Below are 14,066 nucleotides of genomic sequence, written 5' to 3'. Positions count from 1 at the left end.
GAGAATTTGCTGAGGGTGCAATTAATCCCATCATCCAGATCATTAATAAAGATGTTGAACAAAACTGGCCCCAGGACCGACCCCTGGGGCACTCCAACTCTGCCAACTAGACATTGAGTCGTTGATCACTACCCGTTGAGCCCAACAACTAGCTAGCTTTCTATCCACCTTATAGTCCATTCATCCAATCCATAATTTTTTTACTTTTTGGCAAGAATACTGTGGGAGACCGTATCAAAAGCTTTGCTAAAGTCAAGATATATCACATCCACCGCTTTCCCCATATCCACAGAGCCAGTTATCTCATCATAGAAGGCAATCAGGTTGGTCAGGCATGACTTGCCCTTGGTGAATCCATGTTGACTGTTCCTGATCACTTTCCTCTCCACCAAGTGCTTCAAAATGGATTCCTTGAGGACCTGCTCCATGATTCTACCGGAGACTGAAGTGAGGCTGACCAGTCTGTAGTTCCCCGGGTTCCTTTCTTCCCTTTTTAAAATATGGGCACTATATTTGCCTTTTTCCAATTGTTTGGGACCTCCCCCGATTGCCACGAATTTGCAAAGAAAATGGCCAATGGCTCTGCAATCATATCAGCCAACTTCCTCAGCTCCCTTGAATGCATTAGATCTGGACCCATGGACTTGTGCACGTCCAGCTTTTCTAAATAGTCCTTAACCAGTTAGTAGGAGTCAGAGTTCTGCTATCCAAGAGTAGTCTGGACTTAATGCTAAAAGCCCCTTTAAATGTGATTTGCAGCACTTTGACTAAAGGCTTTTTGGGCATCTTGCACTCACCTCATCCTAGATGAGGACACCAGCAAATAAGTCAGATCCTTGGCACTATTCTACCTGCTCTGCACTATTCTGAGTGAAGTGACAGGCCAGGACATGGAACAGAATCACGACTGGTAGTGCGGATGAACAATCTCTTGCTATCTATAGATGAAGGGATAGTCATACTCTTGGATCTCACTGCAGCATTCAATATGGCTGATCATAGACTACTACTATCCAGCCTAAGAGAAGTAGCAGAGGCTCAGGCAGAAGCTATAAAATGGTGTGAAACATTTCTCAAGGGCTACACCCAGAAGGTAGTGATGGGCGTCTGTGCCTCTGAGGCCAGAGCCCTCATCTGTGGAGTACTATGCAGTTCCCTTCTCTTCCCTTCCTCTTCAATATTTACATACAGCTGCTCAGAGAAATGGAGAGATTTAATGGGCTCAAATGCCAACAATATGCAGAACACACACAACTCTACCTATTGTTCACAGCCTACAATATCACCACAGTCAAAGACAGTTAGGTAACAAAGATCAGCACATGGATAAGGTGGACTTGGCTGAAGCTAAACTCTAGCAAAAAGGAGGTTTTGCTTGTAGACAGAGAAACACTTCAAAGAGTTTTTTGCCACAGTGGTGTCTCTAGTGGAGGAGGAGATATTCCACATATCATCAAGGCATTCTGTAGTGTAGTAATCTTTACAGACAACTTTCTGATTCTGGACTGGCACATAGCAAGAACTGTCTACAGTCAAGTTGATCTCCCCTCTCTGACTGGCTAGGGCCTGTACTTTTTGGGAATAACCTGTCTTGAATCATACCACACTTCCATTATCTCTGAGCTTGATTACGTCATGCAGCTTACATTGGGCTTGAAAGCATCAGGCCTGAAAAAAGCTGCAACCAATGCAGAATGCTGCAGCACGCCTCCTCAGTAACCCAGGTTACTGAGAAAACACAATCTGTACTTCTTTAACTTCAAAGCCTCTCTAGAAAACATCAATTGAAGTTTAAATTCTCAGCTGTCAGTTTTAAGGCTATAAAAACTGACATGGTCTGGTTATACAAGATCTTATCCTCCAGGACCTTGACCACGCTCAACAGCACCCTCAACAGCTCTGCTCCTCAGAAATGATGGCTTTGCATACTTCAGGGGTGAAGCTTATAAGTGCAGGAAACAAGGTTTTTTGAGGGCTGACCCAAGAGTGTAGAATACACTCTGGCAGAAACTAAGAATAACCACAAACCTTATAATCTTCCCATTGACAAGAAAGACTCGCTTCAACACGGGTTTCCTGGATAGCAATCTACAGCATATTAGTTTGTTTTTGTTTGTTTGTTTTTAAGTAGAAGACATAAACCAAATCTAACTTTTCCCCTTTGGAGTGAGGAGGATAGATGGAAAATGGTGAGAAAACATCATTTGACTGACATTAGTAACCATGCTTATTTTTTTTAACTTGGAAGGCACTAAGATACAAGTGTAAACTTAAATCAAAAGGAATACAGAAATAAAAATAGTTTAATAAGCATTGCATCCACTAGATATGAATGGCATCCAGTTGTTGAGTGTGTGCACATTATGGGTGAAATTCGCCACATACCAGATGCCTTGCACTTAGCCCTACTTAAATTCTTAATGTGGGGTTTAAATGTTGCATGGGGTCTTGAGTGGGTCCTCTTCAGCAGCATGAATTTCATCTTATGTGGTTTTCAGAGCTTGAATACTTTGTTGATTCTATAAGGTCTTTTCAAAATTATACTCTTAATGCCAACAGCTATTGCTCCTAGTTATGGATTTGAATTACACAAACACAAAAATGTATCTGAACTAATTTTTTCAATGCATTTGGATTCCTCAAATTTCTGAACTATTTTTTTAAACAGAGAAAGATAAAAAGAATCTTGCTCTCATTCTATGATGCTAATACAGAAATCCAGCAGGAATGGAATTTTTCAGTCAAGTTTTAAACACCTGAAAAAAACTGTAAGAGGAGCAAAATATGCATTTTCTGAATTTCCTATATATTTTACTTGGAAATTTATCATGCCTTAGTTTAATAACATTATATTTTTTCATCAGAAAACTTTACTTTATAACAATATAATTTTTTTAAATATAATGTAGGTTTTAGTTTAAACTAAAAGGGGGGGAAAAGAAGACCTTATAGAATCACAACACACACCAATGCTGGAACATTGCCATCAACTTGTATGGGATCATGTGGTTCACTTGTTGAGACATGTATGCGTGTTTCAGTTAAACCTCTTGAGATATACACCTTATATTTGAGACACCTGTTCTGAAGATCTTTTAGAACTTCAGTTAGAATTGCTGGAAACGGAAAGAAACTGATCTGATAATGAAATGTAGTTTAAGTATGTTGCACCTACTTTTACATTTTTCTGAACTGATCAATCAGATGAAAATCAAAAAGTACACTGAGTCCACATATGCAGGAAAAATTTCAGTACAGGTTAGTGATGAAAACACAACTTGCTACACATGCTGTAAACCGGTATTCTAAACACACACAAAAGTGTTTCAGGGATGTTCTCAATCCTTCAGTTACTCACCCTATTGGCTTTCCCCTTTAAGACAAACAGCACATATTCAAGTGCTGTTTCCTTAGACCTATGCTGTACAACCAAGAGCACCAAAATACTTGTGACTTAACTTTCTTACTACAAATGTCAAAAATATAAATACATAGCAAATCAAAATGTTGTAAAACTACTATATCCTCCTCCTTTTCTCTGATTTATCTATTGCGAAATACTCAAATCACATACTTACATAAATCATAATGTTAACAAACCAAGAAAACCGACTTCTCTTCACTATAAGAAGAATGTTTTAGAGTATGTATATTTTTCAGTATTGAATGTTAAAAACTTTTTTAGCAAACACACAGTATATTAATTATTTAAATCTACTAGCTGTTCAAACAGCTATGAAAGTCTATGTTAGTAAAAATGACTGAAGTAGACACAATCATTTGCTGCATATTTAATGTATTTATAATAGAGACAAAAATCAAAAGTATAGTAAAGTTAATGACTGAGCCCAATCCAAAGTCATGGTTTTGTACAAATTTATACATATGGAGCTATTTAGAGCCAAGCTTAAAAGCTAAGCCACCTGTCTCTCAAACTCATGCTTGCACACATACCAGGTTTATAGTACAATTTGGTTCAGCTGCTCAATTTTATCAGCTAGATTTGAAAGGCTGATGGTATATTTTAAATAAGAACAGTAAAAGCAGGTGAAATTACACTGATAGAGCTCTGAGAAAGCACAGCATGTATGGGATTCTTCCTAAAAGTGGGGGAGTCACGAGACCCTGCCCCTAACCCTCCTTTTCCCTTGGAGGCCCCGCCCTGCAGCCAAGCTGGAGCTGGACCAGGAAGTCCGGGCCCCTCCACCTGCCTGGGGTTGGGTAGGCCTGAGAGCAGCCCCTGGCCAATTGTCACCGTTCCCCCAGACCCTCCGCTCAGGGCAGGTGGAGGGTCCGCGGCTTCCCACAGCTCCTACCCCGACCTGGCTCCGGCTTCCGTCCTGGGGTGGAGCCTTGGGGGCTGAAGAGCGACAGCCGGGGCACGGGCTCTTGGGCCCCCCCACCCTGGGCAGGTGGAGGGTCGGCGACTCCCCAAAGCTGCCTGGGCTCCCCAAGTGGCTCTTGCCCCTGGGCCCCCCCATTCCAGTGCCCCTGTCCTGAGTGATTCATGAATGAGGGAAAGTTAGGTGTTCCCCCACCTAACTTGTCTGGAAGGCCCGATCCAGTAAGCATGGACTACTTTCAACATCAGATTAGAAAGAGAGAGAACAAGCATGAAAATGATAATGTAGCCTGATGGTTAGAGCACTCACCTGACAAATGGGAGGTCCTGGATTGAGTCCCTCTGCTCCAGTGACTTTTTAAAAAATAATGATATATCCCTATTGGAACAGTTTCAACAGGAGAGACTGAGGGAGCTGCACATCAGAACATCCTATAGCCCAGTGGCTAGCACACTCACGGGAGAGGTAGCAGATCCCTGTTCAAATTCCTTCTCCCTCTCAGGTGGAGGGGGGACTTGAACTGGGCATCTCCCACAACGCAGGTGAGTATCTTCATCACTGGGTTAAAAGTTATTAGGGAGTTCAGCACTTTCTACCCCGCTTCTTGCTAAAACAGCATAGGTACCTACCACCAAGACAGGGTTTTCATCTGAAAATCCCAAGCAGAGGGAGGCACCTGCCTACAGCCTGGACTTAAGCATCTATCTCTGAGAAAGAGGCAGGGCTTAGCACCTCCCACTGGCTAGCTTAGGCAAGGAGCCTCCTAGTGTACTGGTTTTTGTGAATCCCATTCTAGAGATGCCTATCTCTCCCTATTCACAGGGAGTCTAAGCACCAAACTCAGGGTTTGTGAATCCCAGTAATTTTCTTGACACCACCACTCCTACATTTCTTTGTGTATCTAGCCCCAACTTTACAAATACACATTAATGACGAAGTGTATTCAAAAAAATTCTATTGAGTGAACGTTTCCAAGTATAATTTTTCTAATTAGAGCATCATTACCCAAACGGAACATACCTTCATCTTCCCAGCAACTGTTTGTACTTCCCGCTTTTTCACTGTTTTCTGGTAATACTGTATGGTCTGTTGGCAAGTCATCTTCTGGCACGCTAGCATCACAATCTGCTGCATCTGTTACACTTTCCTCTTCCACAATATGCAATTTGTCTTCATCATCTGAATCTGAATTTGTTTCTACCACATTATTGTAATTGGTAACTGCATGGAGACAAAAAGCAAAAAATAAATCAACAGAAACACTCAGTTCAGACTGTAACTATGATTTCTTTAGAGGCATCACTACAGCACATCCAACATGTTTAGTGTAGGTGCTAAGCAGTTATTGTACATTCTTCTTTTAGAAGCTAGTATACACAAGTGGTGCATACAAGCCTAGATCACATTATACAAGCTCCAAAGAGAATTAAGGTTTTAAAACAAATAAACAAGCAAAACAAACAAAACAACAAGCCTAGTGGCAGCTTTACAAAGGAGATGTTACACAACATCTTCCCCTATCATTTGGTACCTGGAAAGAGTAAGAGTTTATGTTTGTTCAAACTGGAGGACATATTATAATAGTCTTGTGGAGAAACGGCTGTACAGTGAACATAAGAACAGCCATACTGGGTCAGACCAAAGGTCCATCTAGCCCAGTATCCTGTCTTCCAACAGTGGCCAATGTCAGGTGCCCCAAAGGGAATGAACAGAACAGGTAATCATCAAGTGAGCCATCCCGTCACCCATTCTCAGCTTCTGGCAAACAGAGGCTAGGGACACCATCCCTGTCCATCCTGGCTATTAGCCATTGATGGATCTATTCTTCATGAACTTATCTAGTTCTTTTTTGAACCCTGTTATAGTCTTTGCCTTCAAACATCCTCTGGCAAAGATCTTTCTTGAGTGGTAACAGCTCATTTAGATCTCATCATTTTATATGTATAGTTGGGATTATGTTTTCCAATGTGCATTACTTTGCTTTCATCAACACTGAATTTCATCTGCCATTTTGTTGCCCGATGAGGCAGTTTTGAGAGATCCTTTTGTAGCTCTTCGCAGTCTGCCTGGGACTTAACTATCTTGAGTAGTTTTGTTTCATCTGCAAATCTTGCCACCTCACTGTTTACCCTTTTCCAGATGATTTATAAATATATTTAATAGGACTGGGCCCAGTACAGACCCTTGGGGGACACCACTATTTACCTCCCTCCATTCCGTAAAACTGACCATTTATTCCTACCCTTTGTTTCCTATGTTTTAACCACTTACCAATCCACAGGAGAACCTTCCCTCTTATCCCATGACTGCTTACTTTGCTTAAGAGTGTTTGGTGAGGGACCTGGTCAAAGGCTTTCTGAAAAATCTAAATACACTATATCCACTGGATCCCCCTTGTCCACATGACCCCTCAAAGAATTCTAGTAGATTGGTGAGGCATTTACAATTTCCCTTTACAAAAACCATGTTGACTCTTCCCCAACAAATTATGTTCATCTATGTGTCTGACAATTTCGTTCTTTACTATAGTTTCAACCAGTTTGCCCGATACTGAAGTCAGGTTTGCTGGCCTGTAATTGTCGGGATCACCTCTGGAGCCCTTTTTAAAAATTGGCGTCACATTAGCTATTCTCCAGTCATTTGGTACTGAAGCTGATTTAAATGATAGGTTACAGACTACAGTTAGTAGTTCTGCAACTTCACATTTGAGTTCCTTCAGAACTCTTGGGTGAATACCATCTGGTCCTGGTGACTTATTACTATTTTGTTTATCAATTTGTTCCAAAACCTCCTCTAATGACACCTCAATCTGGGACAGTTCCTCAGATTTGTCACCTAAAAAAAAAAAAGTAATTGTTCTGTCTCCTCCTTGGACTTGATGTCTGTTTGTATACATAGATGTAAATTAGACAATGTTTTCAGGCACGTAAATTCATAAATTACTGCTGTTCAGGTCAGGGATGGCATTTGAACCCTGGCTTATTGCTGTCCTTCACACCAGTGCTTCTCAACACTTACAGCAACTCTACTTTGCATAATTAGATTCACTGATCTCTGAAGATGAAGTAATTCAGGTTCAACAGATCAAATGGGCCAAATATAAGGATTTGGACAATCCAATTTTTAGGTAGAGCTAAATTTATTATAAAATTTCAAGCTCATAACAAATGAAAAGTCATTTAATGAACTATTAGAATGAGTGGGATATTTTTCTGTATATTTAAGCAGTTAAATTAATGCCAGTTAAAAGATTGCAGGTGAGAGTCCTTTAAAGAGTTGTTGTGTGGTGTTTATGTAAATGTGCCAAATAATATCATTACTGTAAAAGGATCCAATTTGGCTCCACTGAGTATGTGAAATTATTGTAACAGGAGTATCTGATGTAATTCCTTCCTACTGCCATTATCCTCTTTACACACTGGAATCAGAATAGAGAAATGTCAGGAAGATACAATTAAATAATTCTGGTTTGGTTTCTATTGTCAACTTAATGTAAGTCTTTTTGTTTTTCTTTTATTAGTACTATCTTTCAAAACTTAATATACATAAAGTGTAATAGTTAGTACCAATAGAATAGAAAGGTCTTAATATGATAACATTATCACATTGTACATACACCAGAATGTGTGTTTGTGGGTTGTCATAGAAAACCTAAAACCATGAAGGAGTGGTTGCACATTACATTTTATGAAAATAATATTATGCATATATGAAATATGTGGTGATCATTTTAAATTCAAAAAGGTTGTTTTGTCATGCTGGTGCATATTTTACATGGAACATTTTTCTTCTGAAATGGAAGGAAATGAGTTAGTGGTTTGCTGATTCGCGGTGAAACTATTTCCTTGCCTAAATGCTTTTTTAAAATGGTTAGAATATTTACTTTTTTTAAAAAAGCGGAATTCAAAAGAGCAGGAATCTAGCCCCCCATTTATTTTAATAGGCAAAATTTCAAATGAGAGAATTAATCTACCTTCTGGAGTGTTAACAGTGCAAATAGCATAGATGTGCAAGTGTCCTAAGTAGTGAGATTACTGCATCATAGATATGATTCTTTTAACCTCTGGAGGAGTATCGCCAGTATAACAACATCTGTAGGCTTATTCATTGATAAATATTTGCCCTTTTTTTAAAATCCCCTTTCTCAATCAAGGTATGTCAGAGCACTTCATAATAATATATGAAAATCTGCCAGTGATTATTGATATGAGTATGTAGCAGAGAACCTTACACCAAAAAATAAGCGTAAATATACTTTAAAAATATTAAAATTTCAGTATGTGTAACATTTGTTTCTACAGGTTGTAAGAGAAAGAAATAATGTTTTTGAATAGAACAATTATAACAATTCCAAATTATAACATCTCCTCTGCATCTTTAGGACTATATTAGTGATATCTACCTCCATGTGATGAAAATACATAGAGCACTCAATGTTGATAAATGCAAAGTAATGCACATTGGAAAATATAATCCCAACTATACATATAAAATGATGGGGTCTAAATGAGCTGTTACCACTCAAGGAGGAGATCTGGGAGTCATTTTGGATAATTCTCTGAAAACATGCACTCAATGTGAAGCAGCAGTCAAAAAAGCTAACAGAATGTTGGGAATCGTTAAGAAAGGGATAGATAATAAGATAGAAAATAGCATATTGCCTCTATATAAATCCATGGTATGCCCACATTTGAATACTGTGTGCAGATGTGGTCACCGCATCTCAAAAAAGATATATTGGAATTGGAAAAGGTTCAGAAAAGGGCAACAAAAATGATTAGGGGTATGGAATGGCTGCTGTATGAGGACAGATTAATAAGACTGGGCCTTTTCAGCTCGGAAAGGAGATGACTAAGGGGACATGATAGAGGTCTATAAAATCATGACTGGTGTAGAGAAAGTAAATAAGGAAGTGTTATTTACTCCTTTTCATAACACAAGAACTAGGTGTCGCCAAATGAAATTAATTGGCAGCAGATTTAAAACAAACAAAAGGAAGTATTTTTTCACACAACACACAGTCAACCTGTGGAGCTTCTTGCCAGAGGATGTTGTGAAGGCCAAGACTATAACAGGGTCCAAAAAAGAACTAGATAAGTTCATGATGGATAGATCCATCAATGGCTATTAGCCAGGATGGGCAGGGATAGTATCCCTAGTCTCTGTTTGCCAGAAGCTGGGAATGAGTGACAGGGGACGGCTCACTTGATGATTACCTGTTCTGTTCATTCCCTCTGGGGCACCTGGCATTGGCCACTGTCTGAAGACAGGATACTGGGCTAGATGGACCTTTGGTCTGACCCAGTATGGCCGTTCTTATATTGTTATGTACTTTAGTCTGACCTCTGTCTCCTTCTTGGTCATTTGTTCTACCCATGTTTTAGTCTTCTTTGTAAACATAGAACCAATGCTGAGGAAAAAAAAGATACAAACATTTAAAAAATATTTTTGTAATTTTACAAATTAAGACCCTGATCTTTCAATGAGGCCTTTACCCGCTTGGAGACGAATTGAATTTAATGGTGCTCTGCATGGGTGCAGAGGTCTGGTCACATGGTGCCCTACTGAATTTAATCAAACTCCACACAGATGTATTGGGGTCAGCCCTCATGGAGGTCACTGTGGGATCAGGAGCTAAAAATGCAATCATGATAACACAAGAACATTTTCCCCAAAAAATAAAATAAAATAAAAATTCAGGTTGCTGGGGGGTTGTTTTGGTTTTGCTTAGTTACGTAATCAGTATATTAACTAGAATCTTTTGAAAATCAGGGATAAAGTGGTATTCAAATATGGAAAATGAAAAAAAAATTCTGTAATATACATGCCAGTTGGAGACATGCACATGTAAGTTTGTGTGTCTAACCTGCACAATAAAAAATTGTAAAAGAAAATGGTCTTGATTACCACTGTTTTTATATTTTAAATATAATGAATTCATAATTCTAATTATTTTGAAAGTTTCTTATGTTTTCACTACAATCATGGTTGGATTCAGTACAAACTTGGAATCGTTTCATCCCAACATTTGTGGAATGCTAAAATTAACAAAGATCCATTTTCAGAATCTAAACCAATGACTCCATCAGGTAGATTTTCATTCCACAACTCTCAATGAGCCAACACACTACAACGTGTACGAAACTTTGCTCCAATATTTTAGTCTTCCTCTTGCTCTTCCCCCTCCTGTGACCTTTGGAGGATTGCGGAACACAAGGCAAAAGACTATGTTTGGAAAGTGCTCAGCATGTTTTGGGTGATACAACAACTAACCAACAAATACATACCAAAAAGAACATTACTGTGACAAAATCAAGCCCTCAAAAATTAGGAAATGTGAGTATAAAGGTTGCCTGTGGAATCTTAATTTGGCCCCCTTGCGCACATGCATTATGATACAGTCTTTAGTTACATGATCACATACAACTTTTTTTTTCCACAGGAGCTCTGCCTCATCCAGTGCACAGGATGGATGGTGCTCTGGGAACAAATCAGGTTTGTGTAGTGAATCAAGTTGTCTGTAGAATACCTGCCTCATTTGCTCAAGCTGGGATTGATAGCCGAATTGATAGCTATTCAATATTTCTTTTTACCCTCATCATTCAATCTGTGGTTTCGATGCCTTATTTAACACACATTATCCAAAACCCTGTTCTGAATTCAGAATTATATCTCCACATACAGTGCTCAACACCATAGCATCTGAGTGCTTCACAACCATTAATAAATTTGACTTCTCAACACTCCTATGAAGTGAAGTGGTATTATTATCCCCGTTTTACAGAAGGGGAAACTGAAGTGCAGAGAGAATAAGGCCAAAACTGTCAAAAGTATCCATTAATTTTGAATGCCCAATCTGGGATGCCTTGGGCCTTATTTTTTCCAGAGTACTTAGCATTTTATATGTTCAAACCACAATTTTCATTCACTCTAGTTGCAGTAGTGCTCAGCACATCTTCAGATCAGTCCCCAGCTGTCTCAAGTTGGGCACCCAGACAATAAGGAATATACAATGTCTAAGGGTGATAAGTCTGATTTAAGTGACAGAGGAAGAGGCAGAATAGAATCTAGTTCCTCCAGGTGACATTCAACTGCCTTAATCCTGGGAGCATCCTCTCTTCCTGCAGTCCCCTGGCTCATTCACTTCACACTTTCCCAGTTCTCCAACAAATGAGGTAGGCGTCCTACTGACAACAATCTCATTCACCTCCAACCCTGATTCATCCCATCCTGTGGAAAAACACAGTACGTGATCATGTAATTAAAGACATTATCATTCTGCATACTCACAAGAGGACCAAATTAAGATTGCCTGGGTAAACTTAATACTGGCATTTCCTAATTTTTGAGTGCTGGACTTTGAAATCTTAACATTCTTTCAACATAATTTTTTTTAAAAAATGTAATTTCCTAAATTCATAAAACAAATTCCATCATATGGAACCAAACTGACCACCACACTGGTCAGGAGCAGGGTCTTTAGATGTTCAGCACAGACATCTACCACTTGAACTGATGGAATCACTGGTGGTAGTAGCAGAAGACACTACAGGGGGAAGAGACACATTTTGCCCATGGGTTTCACAGCTATTTGCAGACAGCAGAAGAATGTTGTGAACTCAGGAATCCTACATGCTTTTCCAGGTTCTGGAAGGGAGCATTCATTAGTGTTTACAAACCTTTCCAACCCATTCTACCCCAGTCTGCTAGCATGTCTCCCACACAGGGCCGGTGGAAGGATGTTTCGCGCCCTAGGCGAAACTTCCACCTTGCGCCCCCCCCCAAACCCCCACCCTGAGGCGCACCCCGCCCGCAGCAGCTCCCCCCCTCCGCGGCAGCTCCCCACCCCCCACCCCTGCGCCAGCTCACCCCTGCCCCGCCTCCTCCCCGAGCACGCCGTGGCTGCTTCACTTCTCCCGCCTCCCAGGCTTGCAGCGCCAATCAGCTTAGGTGCCGCAAGCCTGGGAGGCGGGAGAAGTGAAGCAGCCACGGCGTGCTCGGGGAGGAGATGGGGCAGGGCTGAGCGGGGGAGCTGCCGCGGGGGGGGGGGGTGCCTCAGGGCGGAGGGGGGGAGCTGGGACGGGGAGTTCCCCTGCGTGCCGCCCCCCCCCCCCTTGCTGCAGGCGGCCCTCCCCGCGCTCCACTGCCCCAGCTCCCTCCGCCTAAATGCCGGCGGCGACCTGAGCGGCCGAAGATCCGGCCGCCGCGGTCACTGCCGAAGAAAATGGTGCCCCCCAAATCCTAGCGCCCTAGTCGACCGCCAAGGTTGCCTAAATGGTTGCACCGGCCCTGCTCCCACAGCCTGTCTCCTTCTGTTCCTGTCTTCCCTGCTTCTATTCTCTTAGATTGTCCTCATCCCCTATACTCCTGTCCCCCACTTCACTGCTTCTGTCCACCCACCCCAACTTGTCACTGTCATGCTCCCTCTCTGTTCCTGTCCCTGCTCCCAGTCTCTCCCCTATTTCACCTTCTCATCCCCATGCCCTAGCCTAATCTTGTCCCCACTCTGCTCCTGATCCCTCTACATTTGAATAGCAGTGCTGCTGCTTCTTCCTTCTCCATGTTCCCCTGGCACAAGTAGAGGGATTATTCAAAGCAGAGGAGAGAGTTTCCCTGCTCTCTGTTCTGATGCCCGACACCACAATGGCCACTGATAGCCAGGAGCAGTTACAGGTAAAGCCATATGCAGACCCAGACTGGAGCATGTTCAGTACAGATAGAATGTTCAGATAATTTTGCTGCCAGCCTCTAAGAAACCTCTATTGAATGTATGCAAATGGCAATTTTCAGAGGCTTTAATTTGGTCACATTTTGGGATAGAAGAGGTACATCCCTGATACTAGAACAACTCTTCTGCCAAATTTCAAGTCCTTGCTTCAAAGCATAGAAGAGCTAGAGCTTTTCAATAAAATGGTGGTAAGAACTTTACTTAACATTAGCAAACATGTATTCTCCCTTAACCTCATTCTTAGAAGTGGACAAACCATTTTTGCTTAAAATTTCAAAAATAAAAATAAATAAATGAATAAATTCAGCCAGCGGCATAGAAAATTTCAGCCCAAATGGTTAAAGTTTGGAAAAAAAGTTTATAGTTAAGGTTGCCTCATGCTTATAGGTGGTGCCACCAGCTACACCTATACTACTAATAAAAGAAAACCCTGTGTAGGAAAGAGCAGACAACTATAGCACTGAAGGCTTGAGAAGGGAGAGAAAGTGCCTTGGTCACCTCCCTCTCCACAACTCAAACACAGATTTGAGGAGTGACACTACACTACTGGGAGGAAAGTGGGGACATTTGTTTCACCCTAACCTCTGACTTCATGTGGGCCTGTGACTCAGCTTCAGTGCCTCTGATAGAACAGGCCACCTGCCCAGTTCCTGCCTGGAATAGAGATTGGGGCCTGTCTTGAGGATTCTTCTCCAGGAAAAATGAGGAAGCGGGACATGCAACAGACAGGACCAAGTCCCACTCCACAGTCATTGCATTGCCCTACCTTTTATGTCACTGACACTATAGCTTCAGACGCCTACAGCACATGCTTCGGTTTGACAGTGAGGTAGGGTCAAACTGGGGTTTGGAGAGGGGACTACTGATAGGAGTGGTGTTGCTGGGAGCCAAAATAGAAACAGCCCCAAGAGAAGGTGGATTAGTGTGTAGAGATGAGACAATCAGACAGCAAAATCAAATTCAACAAAGACAAATGTAAGGTGCTTCACTTAGGT

At 41.3% G+C, this 14,066-nt stretch overlaps 1 protein-coding gene across 4 annotated transcripts in view; it reads right to left on the bottom strand.

The window, feature by feature from the left end:
- Window positions 1-14,066, bottom strand: part of ZEB1 (zinc finger E-box binding homeobox 1) — a 201,398-nt gene that overhangs the window by 43,561 nt on the left and 143,771 nt on the right. For 3 of the 4 annotated variants that reach the window (XM_065400081.1, XM_065400082.1, XM_065400084.1), the window contains exon 2: window positions 5,364-5,564. The exons of the other annotated variant lie outside the window; for it this stretch is intronic. In XM_065400081.1, the coding sequence (XP_065256153.1) occupies window positions 5,364-5,564 (201 nt within the window). The remainder of the gene's footprint in view (window positions 1-5,363; window positions 5,565-14,066) is intronic. 4 annotated transcript variants of the gene reach the window in all.

The sequence above is a fragment of the Emys orbicularis genome, chromosome 2, assembly GCF_028017835.1.
Source record: "Emys orbicularis isolate rEmyOrb1 chromosome 2, rEmyOrb1.hap1, whole genome shotgun sequence".
Classification (NCBI taxonomy): domain Eukaryota; kingdom Metazoa; phylum Chordata; order Testudines; family Emydidae; genus Emys; species Emys orbicularis.
Note: the sequence above shows the minus strand (reverse complement) of the source record. Positions and strands in the feature narration are given on the sequence as shown.